This window comes from Trichechus manatus, unplaced genomic scaffold (genome assembly GCF_000243295.1).
Source record: "Trichechus manatus latirostris isolate Lorelei unplaced genomic scaffold, TriManLat1.0 scaffold00038, whole genome shotgun sequence".
Taxonomy (NCBI): domain Eukaryota; kingdom Metazoa; phylum Chordata; class Mammalia; order Sirenia; family Trichechidae; genus Trichechus; species Trichechus manatus.
This window is the reverse complement of record NW_004443974.1, coordinates 2,576,668-2,598,513: the sequence shown is the minus strand read 5'-3', so window position 1 is coordinate 2,598,513 and position 21,846 is coordinate 2,576,668. Positions and strand designations below refer to the sequence as shown.

The window sequence follows — 21,846 nt, the reverse complement described above, 5'->3', positions numbered from 1 at the left end:
TCATCTGCTGTTTTCTTTTGGACGCCTACTCGAACCATCCTGTCATGTTTTTGTAAGTGTTTTGATATTGTCTGCTGTCTTCAGGGCATTCAGTAGTTATTTTTCTCGTTTATTGATTGTAGATTTTTTGTCTCGTCCTTTTCTTTTATTTGGCTGTCTGTGCAGGTGGGCTGTGTGTTGTTTGTTCACCTGTGGGCATGATACTTTTTGCCTCCTCCAATTGGCAGGGTCAGTTACTCAGATATGGTACAGCAGGGCAGGTCTAGCTTAAGAGGAGTTACTGGGATGGGTTGTTTGTTGCACTTACTAGATCCACCAGGGTGGGTCGGCAATCAGTGCAGGGCAGGTTTCGGTAGGCCGTGCCTGTGCTGCTTGATGGTGTGATGTTAAGTGCATGGTGCAGGTAGGCAAGATAGAGGGGGGAGATTGTTATGTGTGGAGCTAATATGAATATGGGAGAGAGGAGATAGAAACAGTTGCCAAGAACATAGAAACAAAAAAGAGTGCTATGGGAGCTTGCCATTGGAGTGGAGAGCTGAGAGACTATGAAATAGAGAAAAACAAAAAGAGGAAGAAAAAGAAAAAAAAAGAATGAATAAATACAAATTAGAAAGGAAAAAGAACAGCAAAGCTCCCAGGGATCCCACCGGTGTGGCTACGAGGTCTGTGTGTTGTTCTCAGGTGTTGCAGTACAGCCTGGCTAGAAGGTGTAGAGGTATTCAGCACCAGGTATTCAGGGAACAGGAAGAGAAGGAAGTTATAGAGAGATGAGAAACTGAGTAATGAAGAAAGACAAAAAGGGAAGAAGAGGGAAAAGAAAACAAATTTAAAAAAAATTTTTTTAAAAAAAGGAACTAGAAAAGCCCCCCAAAAAAACAGAAAAAAAAAAAAAAACCCACGAAGAAAGAAATGCCCTCAGGGATTACTCTGCGTGTCTACGCAAGCCGAGGGGGTAGGTCCCAAGCCGTGCAGCATCGCCCGGCCAGAGCGGGCTCCCAACTTGAGAAAAGGGAAAGAAAATAAACAGTTCAAAACAAACAAAAGCCCTGGGATCCCACCAGCGTGGCAGCCCAGACTAGGAAGCCGCTCAATGCCCAAACGGAGCTCCGCAGCCCCTTAGGAAGAAGCAAAGATGGCACATGGAGCTAGGTATTTGAGCGAAAGAGGGGGAGGTGGTGAGAGGTATGGAAGAAATCAAAACAAGCGGAAAAAAACAACACCAGCTGCCAACAAATGGCACTCAGGGAGCCGGCCCCTGTGGACGGGTGGAATCCAAGCAGCCGGTGTTTCCCGGCCAAGAGACTGAGGCCTCGGGAAGCAGAGGAGGCCGAGTGGGGTGAAGAAGGGTAAGGGGTGCGAAAGCATGTATCACAAATTACCAGTTGTTTGGTCTCCTGCTGGAAGCTTCGTGAAGCTGCTTTCTCGTACCTCCTGTTTGCTGGTCTCTGGGAGGAGTTCAAGATGGTGAATCGGCACTGCATTAGCTGATAGGGGACCTCTGCATGAATCTCTCCACGCTCTCCATTCTCTGTCAGTTTTCTCACTCCATTTGGTGCTTGTCTGAGTTCTTTCTCTCTTCATTTGATGTTTTAGGGTTTCAGGATTGCTGTTTTCTTTGTTTGGCTTAGTTGTTCGGATCTTTTCTGTGGAGGGACGGCATGATGCTTCTGCCTAGAGCACCATTGTTATTTCTTGCTTTTTAAGGAAGCGCCAAATCAATTTCCAAAGTGTTTGTATCATTTTACATTCCCACCAACAATGTAGAAGTGTTCCAGTCACTCCACAACCTCTCCACCATTTGGTATTTTGTGTTTTTTGGGTTAATGCTAACCTTGTTGGTGTGAGTTGGTATCTCATTTTAGTTTTGATTTGCATTCCTCTAATGGCTAATGATCGTGAACATTTTCTAATGTATCTGTTAGCCACCTGAATGTCTTCTTTGCTGAGGTACCTTTTCATATCCTTTGACCATTTTTAAATTGGATTATTTATTTTTATATTGTTGAGGTTTTGCAGTATCTTGTAGATTTTAGAGATTAGACCCTGATTGTATTTGTTGTAGCCAAGAATTTTTTCCAGTCTGTAAGTTGTGTTTTTACTCTTTTGGTGAAGTCTTTTGATAGGCTAAGTGTTTGGTTTTTAGGAGCCCCCAGTTACCTAGTTTCTCTTCTGGAGTTCATGCATTGTTGCTTATGATTTGTATTCTGTTTATGCCGTGTATTAGGGCTCCTAGTGTTGTCCCTATTTTTTCTTCCATAAACTTTATCATTTTAGATTTTGTATTTAGGCCTTTGATCCATTTTGAGTTAGTTTTTGTGCATGGTGTGAGGTATGGATCCTGTTTCGTTGTTTTGCAGATGGATATCCAGTTATGTCAGCATCGCTTGTTAAAGAGACTGTCTTTTCCCTAATTAATAGAGTTTGGGCCTTTGTCAAATATTAGCTGCTTATAGGTGAATCAGTTTATGTCTGGATTCTCAATTCTGTTCCATTGTTCTACGTATCTGTTGTTGTACGAGTACCAGGCTGTTGGCTACCGTGGCGATATAATAGGTTCTAATATCAGGTAGTGTGAAACCTCCCACTTTGTTCTTCTATTTCAGTAATGCTTACTAATCCAGGGCCTCTTCTGTTTCCATACGAAGTTAGTGATTTGTTTCTCCATCTCATTAAAAAATGCTACTGCAGTTTGGATCGAAATTGAATTCTGTCTGTAGATTGCTTTGGGTAGAATTGACATTTTCATAACGTTGAGTTGTCCTGTCCATGAGCAAGGTAAGTTTTGCCATTTATTTAGGTCTCTTTTGGTTTTTTTCAGTAGTATCTTGTAGTTTTTTTTGTATAAATCTTTTACATCTCTGGCTAGATTTATTCCTAAATATTTTGGCTTCTTAGGGGCTGTTGTAAATGGTATTGATTTGGTGATTTCCTCTTTGAAGTTCTCTTTGTTGGTATAGAGGGATCCATTTGATTTTTGTATGTTTATCTTGTATTCTGATACTTTGCTGATATCTTCTATTAGTTCCAGTAGTTTTATTGTGGATTCTTGGGGTTTTCTGTGTATAAGATCATATTATCTGCAAATAGAGATACTTTTACTTCTTCCTTACCAATTTGGATGCCCTTTATTTGTTTTTGTAGCCTAACTGCTCTGGCTAGGACCTCCAGCACAATGTTGATTAAGAGTAGTGATAAAAGGCATCCTTGTCTGGTTCCTGTTCTTACAGGGAATGCTTTCAGACTCTCCTGATTTAGGATGATGTTGGCTGTTGGCTTTGTATAGATGCCCTTTATTATTTTGAGGAATTTCCCTTCTGGTACTATTTTGCTGAGAGTTTTTATCATGAATGGGTGGTGAACTATGTCAAATGCCTTTTTTGCATCAATTGATAAGATCAGGTGGTTTTTGTCTTTTGTTTTATTTATGTGATGTATTGCATTGATTGTGTTTCTAATGTTGAACCATCCCTGCATACTTGGTATAAATCCCACTTTGTCATATTGAATTATTTTTTTGATATGTTGTTGAATTCCATTGGTTTGAATTTTTGTCAAGGATTTTTGTGTCTGTGTTCATTGGGGATACTGGTGTGTAATTTCTTTTTGTGTGTGTGTGTTGTGTTTGCCTGGTTTGGGGATCAAGGTTATGCTGGCCTTATAGAATGAGTTTGGGAGTATTCCATCCTTTTCTATGCTCTGAAATACCTTTAATAATAGTGGTGTTAACTCTTCTCTGAAAGTTTGTTAGAATTCTCCAGTGAAACCGTCAGGGCCAGTTCCTTTTTTTGTTGGGAGTTTTTTAATTACCTTTTCAATCTCTTCTTTTTTTGTAGGTTTATTTAGTTTTTCTTTCTCTGTTTGTTTTAGTTTAGGTAGGTATTGTGTTTCTAGAATTCTGTCCATTTCCTCTAGGTTTTCAAATCCATTGGAGTACAATTTTTCATAGTATTCTGTTTTGATTCTTTTAATTTCAGTTGGGTCTGTTGTGATATCGCCCATCTTATTTCTTATTCATGTTACTTGGTTCTACTTGAGTTTTTCTTTTGTCAGTTTGGCCTGTGGTTTGTAGATTTTGTCGATCTTTTCATAGAACAAGAATTTGGTCATGCGAACTGTTTAGATTGTTTTTCTATTCTTTCATTTAATTCTGCTCTAATTTTTATTATTTGCTTTCTTCTGGTGCCTGAGGGTTTCTTTTGCTTCTATTTGTTTGAGTTGTAGGGTTAATGTTTTGATTTTGGCCCTTTCTTCTTTTTGGATGTGTGCATTTATTGCTACAAAGTGACCTCTGAGCACTACTTTTGCTGTGTCCAAAAGGTTCTGGTAGGATGTGTTTTCATTCTCATTTGATTCAACGAATTTCTTTTTTTCTACCCTTAATTTCTTCTATAACCCAGTACTTTTGAGCAAAGTGTTGTTCAGTTTCCATGTGTTTGATTTCTTTGGAAAAATCAAGGTTTCATCTTTAACTGTGAAGAGTCCTTTTATAAATTAAATGGTTTGTACCTGAAGAGGCATTTTACTTTATATTTGGTTATAAGTAATAGTAATATTTAACGTATAATATTTAAATTGTTCAATTTCAAAATCCAAGAAGTACTTTTTTTTTCGTTTTTTTGATAGATGTTAGATTACAATGAATATCATCAGCCTTTCAGGTTAGTGTTATTTAGTTTTGGGGGCTGTTTTATGTGGGTACATTCCTTTAAGTTTAGTGAAGGAAGATTGAAATATCTGTACTGAGTTTGGTGGGTTCTGTTAGATAATATTTGGCTTAGGATCTGTTGAATCTTCGATTTTGTGTTACTTTTGGATTTTGTGTCAAAATATAAAGTTACAGGTAATGTATGCAAAATGTTGTTACACTGAATATAATCAGAAGAAAATAGAATAATAGGAATATACAAATATGTTCTTTAAGAAAAAATTCTGCAAATTTTTTTATTTCTCTTAATTTTTCAGCCAAAGTCTACAGAAATTTTGGAGTATTCATCAGATAGCGGAAAAGAAGATGACTCAGAGAATGTCTTGTTCATTGATTCAGAATCCCCTCACAAATGCAGTGTGGATTTTGGAACAGATGCAAGACAGTATATGGAGAGACTGGTAGAGCCCTGGACAAAATCTACAGAGACTATTTTGTATACACCCCAGAAACAGAAAAATAAGTTTCCTCGGACTCCAGAAGATTCAACAAAGAAGAAGAAACTTATAAGGTTATATTATGCCTGTTTAAATTTTTTTTTCCAGTTTTTGTCTTTTTTTTAAAACCATGATATCTAAAATGTTATTATTAAATTACTTGTTTTTTTAGGGAAAAATTGGCAGAAGAAAATTGTAATTCCAATAAGCAATAAGAACGGCCTGACTTCTAGAAATGATTTATGGAATTGTTCATCCAAGTTGAGCATTCACTGTCTCATTCATAACAAGCTTACATGATTGCTTTTGTTCATGGGGATTTGTTGTTTGGCTTATCAAATTTTATTGAACATCAGTGTTCTAGGAGCTGTGTTAGACAGTAGAGACAAATCACAGCTCTTGTTCTCTAGTAACTTACAGCCCAAAGAGGGAAATAGAAATAAACATAGACCATCTCAAATTACTTTTATGAATATGATGACAGATAGGCCATGGCACCATTTACAAATACAAAGAAATATAAGACAGATCAAATAGTTGTGAATAGGAAACAGGTTGGTGTGCATGTGGAGAAGCACAGGAACATCCGTGTTATTAGAGTGTCAGGTTTGAGGGAGGAAGTGGTGGATGACAAGGCTGGAGTGTCAATCAGTGGCTGGATCCTAGAGGGCCAAGTAGGACATGAAAAGGAGCCTGGAATTTATTATGTAGGACAAAGCGTTCCAATCCTGTTTAATACAAGGACTCTTTGTTTTTAATTAAAACAAAACAAAAACCCAATGGGAAGGTAGAAGAAGAACCTCCAGGAAGCAATGCCAAAATAGCAAATGTAGTGGCAAGTTTCAATATAAAAGAAGTTTCAGTAGAAAGAGTAAGCATGGTAATGAAGAGCACAGGTTTTGGAACCCAAGTATTATGTCACTATGTCAAGAGAGGTCCAGTAAGATGAGGACTGAGAAAAATCCAGTGGATTTGGCATGTGGAATATAGGGGAATATAGACATGAGGGATGGGGGACAGTCCTGTAGCTCACTCTTAAGAAGCTTGGATTAGAAGGTAGAAAGAGGGAGGGGAAAGTAGTGAATAGTAGCTTAAAGGAATCCAGAGCTTAAAGAGGTTTAGGAGAAAAGGAGAGACATACTTAGAGAATAGTGGAGAGGAGCCAGTGGAGAGACAGAGAAGTTGGGGATAATTGCTCTGTCGGTGTCCTGGAAGGTGGGGGGACTGAGAAGAGAGATCCATCCTGAGCTTAAACGTTTAGGGAACAGTAAAAGGATGTTATGGCATGTAGGGGTGGGTGGCATTGGGGACAGCAAACTGAGTCGGTTCGTTCCTGATCACCATAATTTTTTTTTTTTTTTGGTAAAATAAGACCTAAGGCCTTATGCCCAGAGTGAAGAAGTTGCGGCCTCAAAAGCAAAGGTGGTGGTTTGTAAAGGTCTCTCAGGAGAATGCAAAAGGAAGTTGATTAAAGGGATTTGGATATCTTATTGAAGAAATTAATGCCATTCATTTAGAGAAAGTGATGTCCTATTGAGGGGCGACTGTGCACTGAGCAATGCTTCACATCGTGGAGAGATAGCACTGAACAAAAGTGACTGAAGCCCCTGCCTGCGTGGAGGGGAAGGGTGACAATAAGCCAATAAGTAAAACAGAAGTAATGTCAGAAGGAGGCAAACGTTATGGAGAAAAGGCAGAGAAGGAGGATAGAGAATGTTCCAGAGGTAGGGAAGGGCATTTCAATTTTAAACAGGAGTCTCAAGGAAACCCCCCTCAAAAGGTGACTGTTATGGATTATGTTGTGTCCCAGAAAAAGATATATTTAAGTCCTTACCGTTGTACTTGTGAATGTGACCTTGTTTAGAAGTAGGGTCTTTGTAGATGTTATCAGTTAACATGCACTCATGCTTGAGTAGGGTGGTTCATCAAGTGTCAGTATCTAAAAAGGAAAAGAGACAGAGGGAAGACAACTATGTGAAGATGGAGGCAGAGATTAGAGTGATGCATCTACAAACCAAGGAACACCAAGGATCATTGGCCATCACCAGAAGCTAGGAGGGAGACATGGAACAGATTCTCCCTCAAAGCCTCAGAAGAAATCAGTATGGCTGACACTCTGATCTTGGACTCTTGGCCTCCAGAACTGTGAGACAATAAATTTCTGTTCTTATCAGCCACCCGCTTTGTGGTACTTTGTTATAGCAACCCTAGAAACAAAGATAGTGACATACTGAGCAGCTGGAAAAATGGAGCTGCCATTTCCTGAGACGATGTGACCTGGGTGGGGGAGGGTGGTAGTGCAGGGCATCAGGTGACATTTTTGTTTTGTTTGCCTTGGTGGGAAAACCTGGAGCTTTTGAGCATGTTGAGTTGACATGCCTACTGTTTATCTCAGTGGAATTTGCATGTGGACTTCACAGGAAAGCCCTGGTGCCATAGGTATAAAGGGGTAGGCCTTAGTGCACAGTGGGTTTTTGAAGCAGGAGTTGGATGTGTTTTCAGGGCATCAGGTGCAGATACGAGAGTCTCCCAGGGCCTGAGCCTAGGTACTTTGTCTGCAAAGGTTGAGGCATTGCGGAAGAAGCCACTGAGGGAGGAAGAAAAGCTAGGGGAGTGTGGTGCCCTGAAAGCCAAGTAAAGTAGTGTTTTTGAGGGGGAGCAAGGGTGATCAAATATTTCACATGCTGCTAGGGAAAATATAATGAGGACTGAGAGTTGACTGCTGGGTTTTCACTGGGGATTTCAGGGGTATGTGGAGAGGAACAGTTTCAGTGGGTGATTGGGCAAAGCCAGATTGCTATAGGTTCTCAGAGAGAAGGGAAGAAGAGAAATTGAAGAAGTATAGAAAACTCTTTGAAGGAGTTTTGCTTTAAGGACATCAGAGAAGTGGGGCGTTAATTGGAAGGGATGAGAGGATTGAGATTTCTTTTTTTATGTGGGGAGAAATTGCAGCATGTTTATTTGTTGATGGGAAAGGCCCAGTGGAGCAGGAGAGAGAGTGGGTGGTTGATGGATTGCTGTCTTTGACTGGAGGAAAGGAGTACAGAGCCAGAGGGTAGCGCCTGGGTCAGGGGCATGCACAATGCCCCATGTAACGGGTGAGGAAAGCAGATGCAGGTAGGTAGGTATGTGGTAAGGGGAAGTTATAGAAGTTGTTTTGTGATTTCTTCTATGTTCTCTCTGAATTAGGAAGTACATTTGTCATCTGAGTGTGAGGATGAGGGAGGGATGTGTTGAAAGTTTGAGAAGAGACAGCATATGAAATAGTCACATAGTGAGTGAGTGAGTGCACTAGGAGAATGTACTGAGATTGGCTAGCAGTACGAGGCCATCTTGAGATTGTTATTCCGATTTACAGTAACCCAGTAGGACAGAATAGAACTGGCCCATAAGATTTCCTAGGCTATAATCTTTACGGGAGCAGATTGCCAAGTCATTTCTCCTGGGAAGCGGTTGGTGGGTTTGAACCACCAACCTTTCGGTTAGCAGCTGATTGTTGTTGTTTGGTGCCTTGGAGTTAATTTTGACTGATTAGCAGTCTTGAATTTGTTCAGGATTGAATATTAGTATGGTTGTTTCTGTCTAGCCACGTTTAACCCTCGGGCTGCAGATGTGGAGCAAGCAGAAGGTAGGGCTCTGTCAAGTAAGTGCATTGATAGGAGTTGGAATAGAGCTTCTAATACCCCAAACTAAGCTAGAAACTCAGAATAACAGCCAAGGGCTCCAGATACTCACATATGTAGAGAACTCTACTGTCCTGGTGTAGATGCTCTCATTTTTATACTTTTTACCTTTCATCTTATAATTGTTACAGTTTATTTGTGAAATCCTGGGGCTTGACCTTAACCAGATACTGCTATCAGATTGTGTTTTGTCATCGTTTTTTAATCTGTAAAGTTATATCATGGGATCAGTAACATTTAGCCAAGATGTAGCTAAATAGTTGTGCAAAGAATAAAGTGTTTTGACTTTTTCATCTATTAGGTTATGAGTATCATTTTAAGTAGTTCCTCTTTAAGTTGTAGTAGGTATGTCATCAAGACTGAGAGTATGGGCTTTTTTTTTTTTAATTTTGGTGAAAACACACCCATTCATCAGGTTCTACATGTACAATTCAGAAACATTTGTTATATTCTTCATGTTATATCAGCATTCTTGCTATTGTACTGTTGACATTTTGAGATCATATAGATAATTTTTAAAAGAATGTTCAAGTCAGACATTCTTTATTAATTTAGCTTTTAAGGATAACTACTTGGGATAATTTTGGTTTGTGGTTTGAAGATTTTCTCAGAGCAGTAGATTCAGGGGTTCCTCCAGTCTCAATAGATCGAGTAACTCTAGATTCTGTAAGAATTTGAAATTCTGCTCTATACCTTTTTTTCCCTTTTAATCAGGATTCATCTATTGATTCATTGATCAGAAAGTTCAGTAATGGTAGCCAGGCACCATCCAGTTCTTCTGGTCTCATGGCTAAGGAGACAGGTAGTTCATGGAAGCAGTTAAACCTGCAGTCCAATTCCTTCTCCACTTCCTGGGTCTCCTTCTTCCTCTGCTGCTCCAGGTGAATAGAGGCCAATTGTTGTATCTTGAATGGCCGCTCAAAAGCGTTTGAGACCCCAGGCGCTATTCACCAAACTAGGGAGTGGAACAGTAATTCTAAAAAACAGTGTTAGGCCAATTGACTGGACAGTCCCATGAAGCTATAACCCTGTAGGTTCGAATCAACAGAGCTGTTCCCGTGAGGTATTTGGTTGTATTTAAGTAGTATCAGCAACTTTAGCCTATTTGTTTATTTTTGGTTGCTGTTATTATTGTAAAATTATATATAACAGTATTTGCCATTTCACCCTTTTTCTGGTGTAGAACTTAGCGATATCAGTTACACTAATAAAATTGTGCAACTATTACCCTTAATCGATGCCAGGGTTCCCATCATTATAAACAAAACTACTAATTCCAAGAGAATAATTCTTTCTCTCCCTCTGCCCTCCTGCCTCAGGTAGCCACTAATACCCATTGGTCTCTATATTTACTTATTCTTGTCTTTTCATTTAAGCGAGATCATACAGTATTTTGTGATTGACTTATTTCACTCAGCATAATGTCTTCAAACTCTATCCATGTTGTAGCATATATCAGGACTTCATTTCTCTTTCTGGCTGAGTATGTTCTATTGTATGTATGTACCACATTTTGTCTCTCCATTCATCTGTTGATGGGGAGTTGGGTTGTTTCCACCTTTTGTTGTTGTGAGCAATGCTGCAATGAACACAGGTGTGCATGTGTCTGTGTTGCTACTTTATGTCCCTAGGGTATATACCTAAGAGGAGAATTGCTGAGTCATATTTTTTGTTTTTGAGCAATCACCACAATGTTTTCACAACAGTTGTACCATTTTACATTCGCACCAGCAATAGATAAGGGTTCTGATCTCTTCTTCACATCCTCATCATTTGTTATTTTCTGTTTTTGTTTTTTTTTTTTTTTAATCATTGCCATTTTAGAAGGGGTGAGATGGTATCTCATTGTAGTTTTCATTTGCATCTCTCTAATGAGCTTCTTTTCATGTGTTTTTTGGAGTTGAATATCCTCTTTGATGAAGTGTCTGTTCATGTCCTTTGCCTGTTTTGTTTTGTTTTCTTTTAATTGGATTATTTATCTTTTTGTTGTCAAGTTTTAGAAGTTTAATATGTATTTTAGGTATTAGACCCTTATCAGATAAATCATTCCAAAAGATTTTTTTCCTGGTCTGTAGGTTGTCTTTTTATTCTTTTGATAAAGTCTTTTTTTTTTTTAAACCTCAGGTGTTAGTTTTGATTTAAGATTTGAAGAGTATCTCAGGGCAATAGTCTCGGGGAGTTCTCCAGTCTCAATCAGTCCTGTAGGTCTGGTTTTTTAAATTTTTTTAGAAATCTGAGGTTCTGTTCCACATTTTTCTCCCATTCTGTCAGTGTCCATCTATTGTGGCTCTGATTAGAATGGTCAGTAGTGGTAGCCAGGCACCATCTGGATCTTCTGGTCTCAGGGTAGATGAGGTCGTGGTTCGTGTAGATTGTCTTGTAGACTAGTTTCTTCTTTGAGTTTATGGTTTCCTTCTTTCTCTTTTGCCGCAGATAAGTAGAGACCATTAGTTGTATCTTAGATGACCGCTTGCAGGCTTTTGCTATGTAGACATTACTCTCCAAACTAGGATGTGGAATGTCATATTGATTGACCAAGATGTCCCCCAAGACTGTGGTCCTAATCCTTCAAACCCAGAACTCTAGTCCTACGAGGTGTTTGGTCATGTCTAAGAAGTATCTGTAACTGTGTTCCCTATGTTCTTTATTATATATTTGAATATATGTGCGTTCAGTCACATAGATACGTATATATATGCATACACCTGTATGTACACACATATATATATGTATACACATACATACACACACACATATATGCCTTACATACATACATATGTACCTGCACATATATTTTTTGGTGGTTTTTTTCTGTAGTTTCAAAATTATATATACCATAGCAATTACCCACAGGTCCTTTTTTCTTGTGTACTATTTAGTGACATTGTTTACCTTCATCAAGCTGTGTACACTTCACCCTCGTTTGGTGTTACCTTTCCCATCACCAAAAATAACAAATGTCTCCTATCTAGAGAGTGAATCCCCTTCTTCTCCCCTTTGTCCCTGGCAGCCACTAATGAACATTAGTTTCTGTATATTTACTTGTTTCTGTTATTTCATAATAAAAGTGAGAACATACAGTACTTGTTTTTCTGTGATTGACATTTCATTCAACATAATGACCTCCAGGTTTATCCGTATTCCAAGATGTTTTGAGAACTCATTTTCTTTATTAATGAGTAGTAGTCCATTGTATGCATACACCACATTTTACTTCTCCATTCGTCCATTGGTGGGCACATAGAGTGCTTCCATCTTTTTGCTATTGTGAATAGTGCTGCGATGAACATAGGTGTACCTATGTCTGCTTGTGTCACTTCTGTTAGATCCCTAAGGTATATACTTAGGAGTGGAATTTTCATATGGCAACTTTACCTCTAGTTTTTTGAGGAACCACCAGACTGTTTCCACAATGGCTGTACCATTTTCCCGCCAGCAATGAATGAGGGTTCCAGTTTAACCGCATCAGCTGCAACACTCATTATTTTCTACTTTTTTTATCTTGGCCATGCTAAACCGAATCAAATGCTATTTCGTGTTGGTTTTGACTTTCATTTCTCTGATAACTAATAACGTTGAGCATCTTTTCCTTTGCCTGTTGGCCATTTGAATATATTCTTTGGTGAAGTGTCTATTCATGCCCTTTGCCCAGTTTCTGATATGATTATGTGTCTTTTTGTTGTTGAGGTGTTGAAGTTTTCTGTATATTTGAGATATTAGACCCTTATCGTTTACATCGTTCCAAAATTTTATTTCCCAGAGTGTGAATTGTTGCTTTTTTGATAAAGTCTTTTGATGAACATAGGTATTTAATTTTTATGAGGTCTCAATTGTTTATTTTGTATTCTGCTGCTCGTGAATTCGTTGTTGCATTTGATAATCTGTCATTGAAATAAATTAGGTCCCATAGATTCGCCTGCATATTTTCTTCCAAGAACTTTATGGTTTTGATTTAACATTTAGGTCCTTGATCATTTTGAATTAGTTATTTTTGTGTGTGGTGTGAGGTATATGTCTTCTTCATTTTTCTGTATGTGGAAATCCAATTTTCCAGCGTCATTTGCTGAAGAGATGGTTTTTGCACCTCGCTGAACTGACCATAAATATCCAGATTGATTTCTGGGTTTTCAGTTCTATTCCATTGGTCTGTGTGTCTTTCATTAAACCATTAATAAGCTGTTTTGATTATTGTAGCTGTGTAATGTGTTTTGAATTTGGGAAGTGTGAAGCCTCCTACTTTGCTCTTTTTCTTCAAAATTTCTTTGGCTATTTGGGGCGTCCTGCTTTCCATATAAAGTTGAGGATTTTTTTCTGTTTCTGTAAAAAATGCTGTTGGAATCTTGATTGAGATTCTGTTAATCTATAGATTGCTTTGAGTAGTATTGACATTTTTTGACTGTTTTAAGTCTTCCAGTATATGAACATGGAACTTGTTTTCATCTGTTAAGGTGTTCTTTAGTCTCTTTCAGCAGTGTTTTATTATTTTCATTGTATAAGTCTTTCACATCCCTGAGTAAAATTTATTCCCAGGTATTTTATTGTCTTAGATGCTGTTGTTAATGGAGTTGTTTTCTTAATCTCCTTTTTAGATTTCTCATTGCTGGCATATAGACGCCCAGCTTATTTTTGTGTCTTGACATTGTATCCTACAAATTTGTTAAATTCCTTTGTTAGCTGTAGAAGCTTTTTAGTCAATTTTTGGGGATTTTCTATATACAGAATCGTGTCATCTGCATAAAGAGATAGTTTTACCTCTTCCTTTCCAATTTGGATACCTTTTATTTCTTTTTCTTGCCTTATTTTCTGGCTAGAACTTCCAATACAGTATTTAATAGGAGTGGTGAGAGCAGGCATCCTTGTCTTATTTTCAAGGGAAAAGCTCTCAATCTTTCTCCATTGAGTATAATGTTGGCTGTTGGTTTTTCATAAATGCCCTTCATCATGTTGAAGAACATCGCTTTTATTCCTATCTTGTTGAGAGTTTTTAATCAAGAAAGATGCTGGATTTTATCAAATGCCTTTTCTGCATCAATGGAGAGGATCATATGGTTCTTTTCCTTTGTTCTATTAATGTGGTATATTACATCGATTTTCTAATGTTGAACCATCCTTACGTTTTTGCAATAAATCCCACATGATCGTGGTGTATAATTCTTTTAGTATGGTATTAGATTCTGTACGCTAGTATTTTGTTGGGAATTTTGGCATCTATATTTGTGAAGGATATTGGTCTGTAGTTTTCTTGTGTCTTTGTCTGGTTTTGATATCAGGGTAATGGTGGCTTCATAAAAAGAGGGAGTGTTCCTTCCTCCTTTACTTTTTGAAAGAGTTTGAGCAGGACTGATGTCAAGTCTTCTCTAAATGACTAGTAGAACGCCCCAGTGAAGCTATCTGGCCCAGGGCTTTTTTTTGTTGGAAGATTTTTGATTACTGATTCAATCTCCTCACTTGTTATGGGTCTGTTGAGCTTTTCTACTTCCTCTTGGGTCAGTTTAGGTAGGTTATGTGCATCTAGGAATTTGTCCATTTTATCTGAGTTATCAAGTTTGTTGAATTACAGTTGTTCATAGTATTCTGTTATGATCCTTTTTACTTCTATTGGGTCAGTTGTAGTGTCTCCACTTGCATTTCTTATTTTGGTTATTTACATCTTCTCCTTTTGTTTCTTCTTCTACCTAGCTAATGGTCTGTCAATTTTATTGATCTTTTCAAAGAACCAACTTCTGGTTTTGTTGATTCTGTCCATTACTTTTCTGTTCTCTATTTCTGTTTTTGTATTTGTTACTTTTTTCTTGTAGCTGTAAATTTATTTTGCTCTTCTTTTTCTAATTCTTTTCTAGTTCTGGTTGTAAAGTTAGACTATTTGAGATTTTTATTCTCTTTACTGCTTTCATTTATTGCTATAAATTTCCCACTGTGGACTGCCGTAACTGCGTTTCATAAGTTTTGGTATTTTCATTTATCTCCAGGTACTTTTTTTTGTTTTTCTCTTGATTGCCTCCTTGACCTATTGGTTGTTTATTAGTGTGTTATTTAATTTCCATTTAATTGTATGGTTCCTAATTTTCCTTCTGCTGTTAATTTCTAATAATATTTCTTTGTGGTTGGAGAAGATACTTTGAATAATTTCAGTCTTTTTAGATTTGTTGAGACACGTTGTGTGGCCTAGTGTCTTGGTCATCTAGTGCTGCTATAACAGAAATACCACAAGTGGATGGCTTTAACAGAGAGACGTTTATTCGCTCACAGTACAGTAGGCTAGAAGTCCTAATTCAGGGTGCTGGCTCCAGGGGAAGGCTTTCTCTCTGTGTCGGCTCTGAAGGAAGGTCCTTGTCATCAGTCTTCCCTTGGTCTGGGAGCATCTCAGCACAGGAACCTCAGTTCCAAAGGATGCACTCTGCTCCTGCCACTGCTTTCTTGGTGGTACGAGGTCCCCCTGTGTCTCTGCTTGCTTCTCTCTTTTATCTCTCAAAAGAGATTGGCTTAAGACACTACCTAATCTTGTAGATCTCATCAATATAACTGCCACTAGTCGGTCTTATTACATTTTTTTTTTTTTTTAAATATTTTATTGTACTTCAGGTGAAGGCTTACAGAACAGTTAGTTTCTCATGTAACAGTAACACACATGCTGTTTTATGACATTGGTTAACAACCCCACAACATTTTAACCCTCTAAATTCTCAACTTTTTTTTTTTTTGGTGAAAATACACATAGCCAAAGATACGCCATTTCAAAAATTTTTTTTACATACACATTTAAGTGACATTGACTACGCTCTTCGAATTGTGCTGTTATTCTCACTTAAGATGAAGGCTTACAGGACAAAATAGTTTCCCATTTAACAGTTACTACAAATGTTGCCCTATGACAATGGTTAACAATCTCACAACGCATCAACAATATCCTTACTCTACTTTGTGTTCCCTATCATCAGCTTCCTACTCCCCTTCTGCCTTCTGGGCCTTATCACTGGACTCCTGTACCTCGTTACTCTCATGGTTTAACTTGGTTGTCCACTCGCAGGCTGAACAGTGAACCTCGAAGGTAACTTCACCACTGAGCTAAAAGGGTGTCTGGGGGCCATACTCTCGGGGTTTCTCCAGTCTCCTTTTCTTATTACATTTTAGTGATAGAATTTACAACGCATAGGGAAGTCCCATCAGATGATAAAATGGTAGACAATCATACAATACTGGAAATCATGACCTAGCCAAGTTGACAGGTATTTTTGGGGAACACAGTTCAATCCATGACACCTAGCATGCAGTCTATTTTGAAGAATGACTCCTGTGCACAGTAGAAAAATGTGTATTGTTCTTTTTTAGATAGCGTGCTATATATATGTGGTAGGTGCATATATATTTATAGTTGTTATGTCTTCTTGATGGATTGGCCATTTTATTTTTATGTAATGTTCTTCTTCATCTCTTATAACAAATTTTCATTTAAAATTTATTTTATTTGATATCAGTATGGCCACCCCTGATCTCTTATGAAGACAATTCTTTTCCATCCTTTAACTTTTAGTCTTTTTGTATCCTTGGGCCTAAGGTGTGCTTCTTGTACACAGTATAAGGAAGGATCTTTTTTTTTTTTAAATCCATTCTGCCACTCTCTGCCTTTTGAATGGAGAGTTTAAAGCATTTACATTTAAGGTAATTACTGAGAACAAAGGACCTACTTCTTTAATTTTGCTAATTGTTTTTTGTGTCTGGTATCTGCTTTGTCTCACAATTCCTACACTTTGGGGGTTTTTTTGTGTTCAGTTGCTTTTTTATGTTGAGTCTTTGGTTTCTTCTTTCTTTCCATCTTTGTATATTTTTAAAATATTTTCTTAGTGGGTACCACAGAAATAACGTTTAACAACTTACCTTTGTTTTAGCTTGATACCAACAACAAGTAATGTACAACATTAACATATTGAAACTCTGTTCGTACTTCTTTCCTCCTTCCCCCAATTTCTGATTTTGTTACACCAATTACATCATTATACATCCTCTGTCTGTTAGATTAAATTTCTACTTATTTCTTACACATTTGATGTTATAATGCTTGTAGAACTTAACTACTAAATTTGCCCACTGGAAATACCATACAACTGGCCCTTTTATTTGCTCATGCTGTTGCTTTTATTAGAGATATCTCTTTTATTTTTTATTTTTCTTTCCCATGTGAGGCTTCTAGTATCTGTCTAATGTCATTTCCTTTTTATTTGAAGGACTTTCTTTAGTAATTCTTACAAAGCAGGTCTAGTGGTAATGTATTCCTACAACTTTTGTTTATCTGAGAATGTCTTGATTTCTCTGTCATTTCTAAAGGACACCTTTGCTGAGTAAAGAATTCTTGGTTGACAGTTTATTTGCTTCATTCATTGCCTCCTGGTAGTTGTGGAGGAGAGCCAGCTCATTCCCCATGTGCTACCTGGCTGACGGGCAGTTATCACCCTGGCTGATGGACAGTTCCTGTGACTGTCCTGTGGTCCCAGGTCCTAGTGTTCTCCAGCCACTGCACACAGTAACAGTAGCACTTAGCCCCACCACTGCACCTTTTCCATGCCCCTGCCCATGTGTGTGCATGTTTTCTATCTCCTACTTGTGAATGCCCGCAATCCAGTTCACACCACTGTAATCGGGCATTAGTTTCCTGGGTTTCCCAGGTTTCAAATCTATGTTGTGCTCATACGCCACTCTCTGTCAGGTCTGCCTAGTCCAATACGTGCCTTACCTCTTTTCCACTCCTTTCCAAGGCTTTTTACCCAATATCTCTGACCTGGTCTGTGTCTTCAGTGTTGCTATCGCCCTGGGCTCTTTGTTCAGAAGTTCCATCTATCGTGGTCCCACATGGCCACACTGAACCGGGCCAACAGGTAGGGTATAGATGGTCAGTGAATCTCCTCCTTCCCACCCTCCTTGCTCTATCTGTGTCTCGATTCGGCATTCACCTGGTTCTCCAGTGCTTTAACTGCTGTCCAGAACTCCGAGATCACTAGCTGTGTTACTTTTTATTTGGGAGTACACAAGGTTGCGACTGTTTACTCCACCATCTTACCCTCTTCTCTGAATATGGACTCTTGAACCAGATATCCTAGGTTTGTGGCCAGCAATTCCACTGGTTAAATGTCTCACCTTTGGCAGGTGTTTAACATCTTAGTACCTTAGTTTATCATCTGTAAAATGGTCTGATAATAAACCAAGAAAGAAACAAACCAGTTACCATCGAGTTGATTCTGAATCCAGGGCTCCCTGGTGGCGAACTGGTTAAGAGCTCAAAAGTGGTTAAGAGCTCAAAAGATCGGCAGTCCAAATCTACTGGCTGCTCCTTGGCAACCCTATGGGACAGTTCTACACTGTCCTACCGGGTCATTGTGAGTCGCGGTTGACTCAGTGGCAAAGGATAATAACAGTACCTATCTTATAGTGTTGTTTGGAGAGAGGATGAGTTACTTCGTGCAGTATACTTAGGGCAATACCTCAATAAACGTTAGCCATAATGTTTATGATAATGTGATCAGCAGGATGATTAATATGAAGAAGTCTTTACATATAAAGTAGAGGTTCTTTGGCATATTTGTGATTATGAAGGTTTAAAATGTTTCTGTTTTACATATATTTTGGTTGTTAGATTATTGTCAGATATATGGTTTCTGAAGATATTCTCCCAGTTGGTAGCTTGTCATTTCACTTTTTTCGTAAAGTCTTTTGATGAACAAAAGTTTTTAATTTTTATGAAGTCCCATTTATTTATTTTGTCTTTTGCTGTTTGTGTTTTTTTATTATATTAGATAAAATCCATCGTTGAAAACTAGCCCTGACAGCATTGTCTCTGCTTGTTCTTCTAAGAATTTTATGGTTTTAGTTTCCACATGTAGGTCCGTAATCCATTTTGAATTTGTTTTTGTATATTGTGTGAGGCATTGATACCGTTTCATTTTTCTGCATGTAGAAATCCAGTTTACCGAGCACCATTTATTGAAGAGAGTTGTCTTTCCCCATCGAATGAACTTAGCACCCTTGTCAAAAATCAGTTGATCGTAGATGTATGGGTTTATTTCTGAACTTCAATTATTTGCCATTTGTCTATGTTCTATTGTTATACCACTATCAGGCTGTTTTGATAACTGTAGCTATATAGTACCAACAACAAAAAGACAAATAACCCAGTCATAAAATGGTCAAAGGACTTGAATAGACATTTCACCAAAGAGGACATTCAAATGGCCACCAAAGACATGGAATGATGCTCAGTGTCATTACTCATCAGAGAAATGCAGATCAAAACCACAGGGAGCCACCATTTCACTCCTACTAGGATGGCTCAAATAAAACAAACAAACACCCAGAAAATAACAAATACTGGCGAGGATGTGGGGAAATTGGAACCCTTATCCATTGCTGGTGGAAATGCAGAATGGTACACCCATTGTGGAAAACAGTGTAGCAGTTCTCAAAGAACTAAAAATAGAACTACCATATGACCCAGCAATTCCACTCCTAGGTATATAACCAAAAGACTTGAAAGCAAAGATGCAAACAGAGACTTGTATACCAATGTTCATTGCAGCACTATTCAAAATAGCCAAAAGGTTGAAACAACCTAAATGCCCATTAACAAATGAATGGATAAACAAAATGTGGTAGATACATACAATAGAATACTACTCAGCCAGTAGGAGAAAATGAAGTCTTGATACGTGCTATAGTGTGGATGGAGCTTGAAGACGTTATGCTGAGCAAATAAGCCAATTACAAAAGGACAAATATTATATGACTTCACTTATATACATAGATAAGAAATGGCAAATGTATAGAGAACAAAGTTTATTAGTGGTTACCAGGGGCAGGTGGGAGGGGAAAAGGGGGGTAATGGTGATGGAGAAATTACATTGATTAAAGGTAGGGTTGTACAACCCATTATTGTAATTACTATCAATAAGTTATACACCTGTAAAAAGTTGAACTGGCAAAAGATAGATACATGTACAATAATGACAAAAAAAAAAAAGTAGCTACTGAGGCTGTTTATGTACAACCAAACACCTCATGGGATTTGGTTCCTTGGTTTGGAGATTTAGGGTCATGGTTTCATGGGACATCCCAGTTAATTGGCCCAGTAACGTTATTAGTGCTTCTCTTCTGTCTCCTAGTTCATTTTGTAGTGCCCGGGGTGTTAAAAGCTTGCAAGCGGCTCTCCAAGGCACAAAAACAGGTCTCTATTCACCTGGAGCAACAGAGGCATAAGGAGAGACAGGAATAGGAGGAGGATATGGAATGTGAGGCTAATTGCCTCCATGACAGCTGCCTCCTTTGCCATGAGACCAGAAGGAATGGATGGTGCCTGGCTACCATTACTGAACATTTTGATCAAAAATTCCAAAGAAAAATCCTGATCAAAAGGGTGAAAATTCAGAACAGAATTTCAGAGTCTTAGGGACTCCAGAGTTTCTGGATCCATGGAGGTAGATGAACCATGGAAATAATTGCCCTGAGATAATCTTTAAACCTTAAACCAAAAATATCCCCTGAAGTCTTCGTGTGACCAAACAATAGTTTGGCTTAACTAGTAAGAAAAGGTCTGCCTTGAGCACTGTGCTCTTTTAAGAACTATCTATATGGAATTAAAGTGACAGCAGCAACTCAGGAGATTGGATGGAAACTTTAACGGTCAGTGAGTTTATGTTAATGTGGGGGAACAGCTCAGATGGGGAGGGTGGGAATGGTTGCTCAGCTTGAGGAGTAGAATCAATGTCCCAGAATTGTACATGTAGAAGCTGTTGAATTGTTGTATGTTTGGCTGTGTATATTCTCAACAACAACAACAAAGTAAATAAAATTTAGGAAAAAAAATCCAAGAATCTAATAATCTAATACTCAAATTTTTTTTTCTTTTATTTATAATACACTCACTCGTACACATTCAGTAATATTTTGTTCCTGTAGGAGCAGTAGCACAGTCTGGTTGTTAGTGATAATATGTATTAGAGTGAAATCTTTCATAGTGGAAAGAGCAGAGGGTGCAGGAAAAAATCATAACCGAAATAGTAACAGCAATAACTAACATTTGTTGAAGGTTGACTACATGCCAGGCAGTGTGCTGAATCCTTTCCGGTTTCAACTTCTAGTTTTTCATCTTGCTAGTTATGTAATATTGGAGAACTTACTATCTACTTTCCTAAGCTCAGTTTGATTATCTGTGAGACTGGATATTGATTATCTGTTCTTTCTTCCTCGATGGGGAATTATTAGGATGAAATTGGATAATGAAGTGAAAATGATTAATGAATTGGCACATAATCTTAGTCTGTTTTAGTTTGGAAGCTCTGCTGAAACCTGTCCACTAGGGGTAACTTTACTGGTATTTGAGATTATCGGCATAGCTTCCAGCATCATAGCAACATGAAAGCCGCCACAGTATGGCTATAACTGTACATCAACAGGGAACTGCCAAAAGTTCCAACTGGATTCAGAAGAGGATGTGGAACGAGGGGTGTCATTACTCATGTCAGATAGATCTTGGCTGAAAGCAGAGAATACCAGGAAGATGTTTACCCATGTTTTATTGACTGATAAATAAAATAAGAGGGAGACCCTTAGCGAGATGAATTGACACAGTGGCTGCAACAGAGAACTCAAACATAGCAACGATTGTGAGGATGGAGTAGGACTGGACAGCGTTTTGTTCTGTTATACATAAGGTTGCTATGAGTTGGAGCCGACTTGGCACCTAAAAACAACAACATAATCTTATGTGATAACACATTGATAAATTATATAGCTGCCATGGTTAACAGCTGTTCTTGATTTTTGTTGAGATCGTAAATGTGTTAGGAGCTGCTGACTTTTCTGAACACAGTTTTACTGCTGGTTTAAAATAGGTAGGTAGGCAGGCAGGCAGGCAGGCAGGCAGGCAAAGTGCTCTTGTGAAGTGCCCATATATCCATTGTTATGAATTATCTCCCTGCCACACACAGAAGTTTTCTTTTTTAGTGTGGGTATCCTTGGAGTGTGTTTGTGTTGTTCA

The 21,846-nt window shown here is 38.2% G+C and overlaps 1 protein-coding gene across 1 annotated transcript in view; it reads left to right on the top strand.

The window, feature by feature from the left end:
- LOC111820453 (DNA repair-scaffolding protein-like) overlaps nt 1-21,846 on the top strand; it is a 691,204-nt gene that overhangs the window by 382,316 nt on the left and 287,042 nt on the right. The window contains exon 7 of the mRNA XM_023730855.1: nt 4,963-5,216. Coding sequence (XP_023586623.1) covers nt 4,963-5,216 — 254 coding nt within the window. The remainder of the gene's footprint in view (nt 1-4,962; nt 5,217-21,846) is intronic.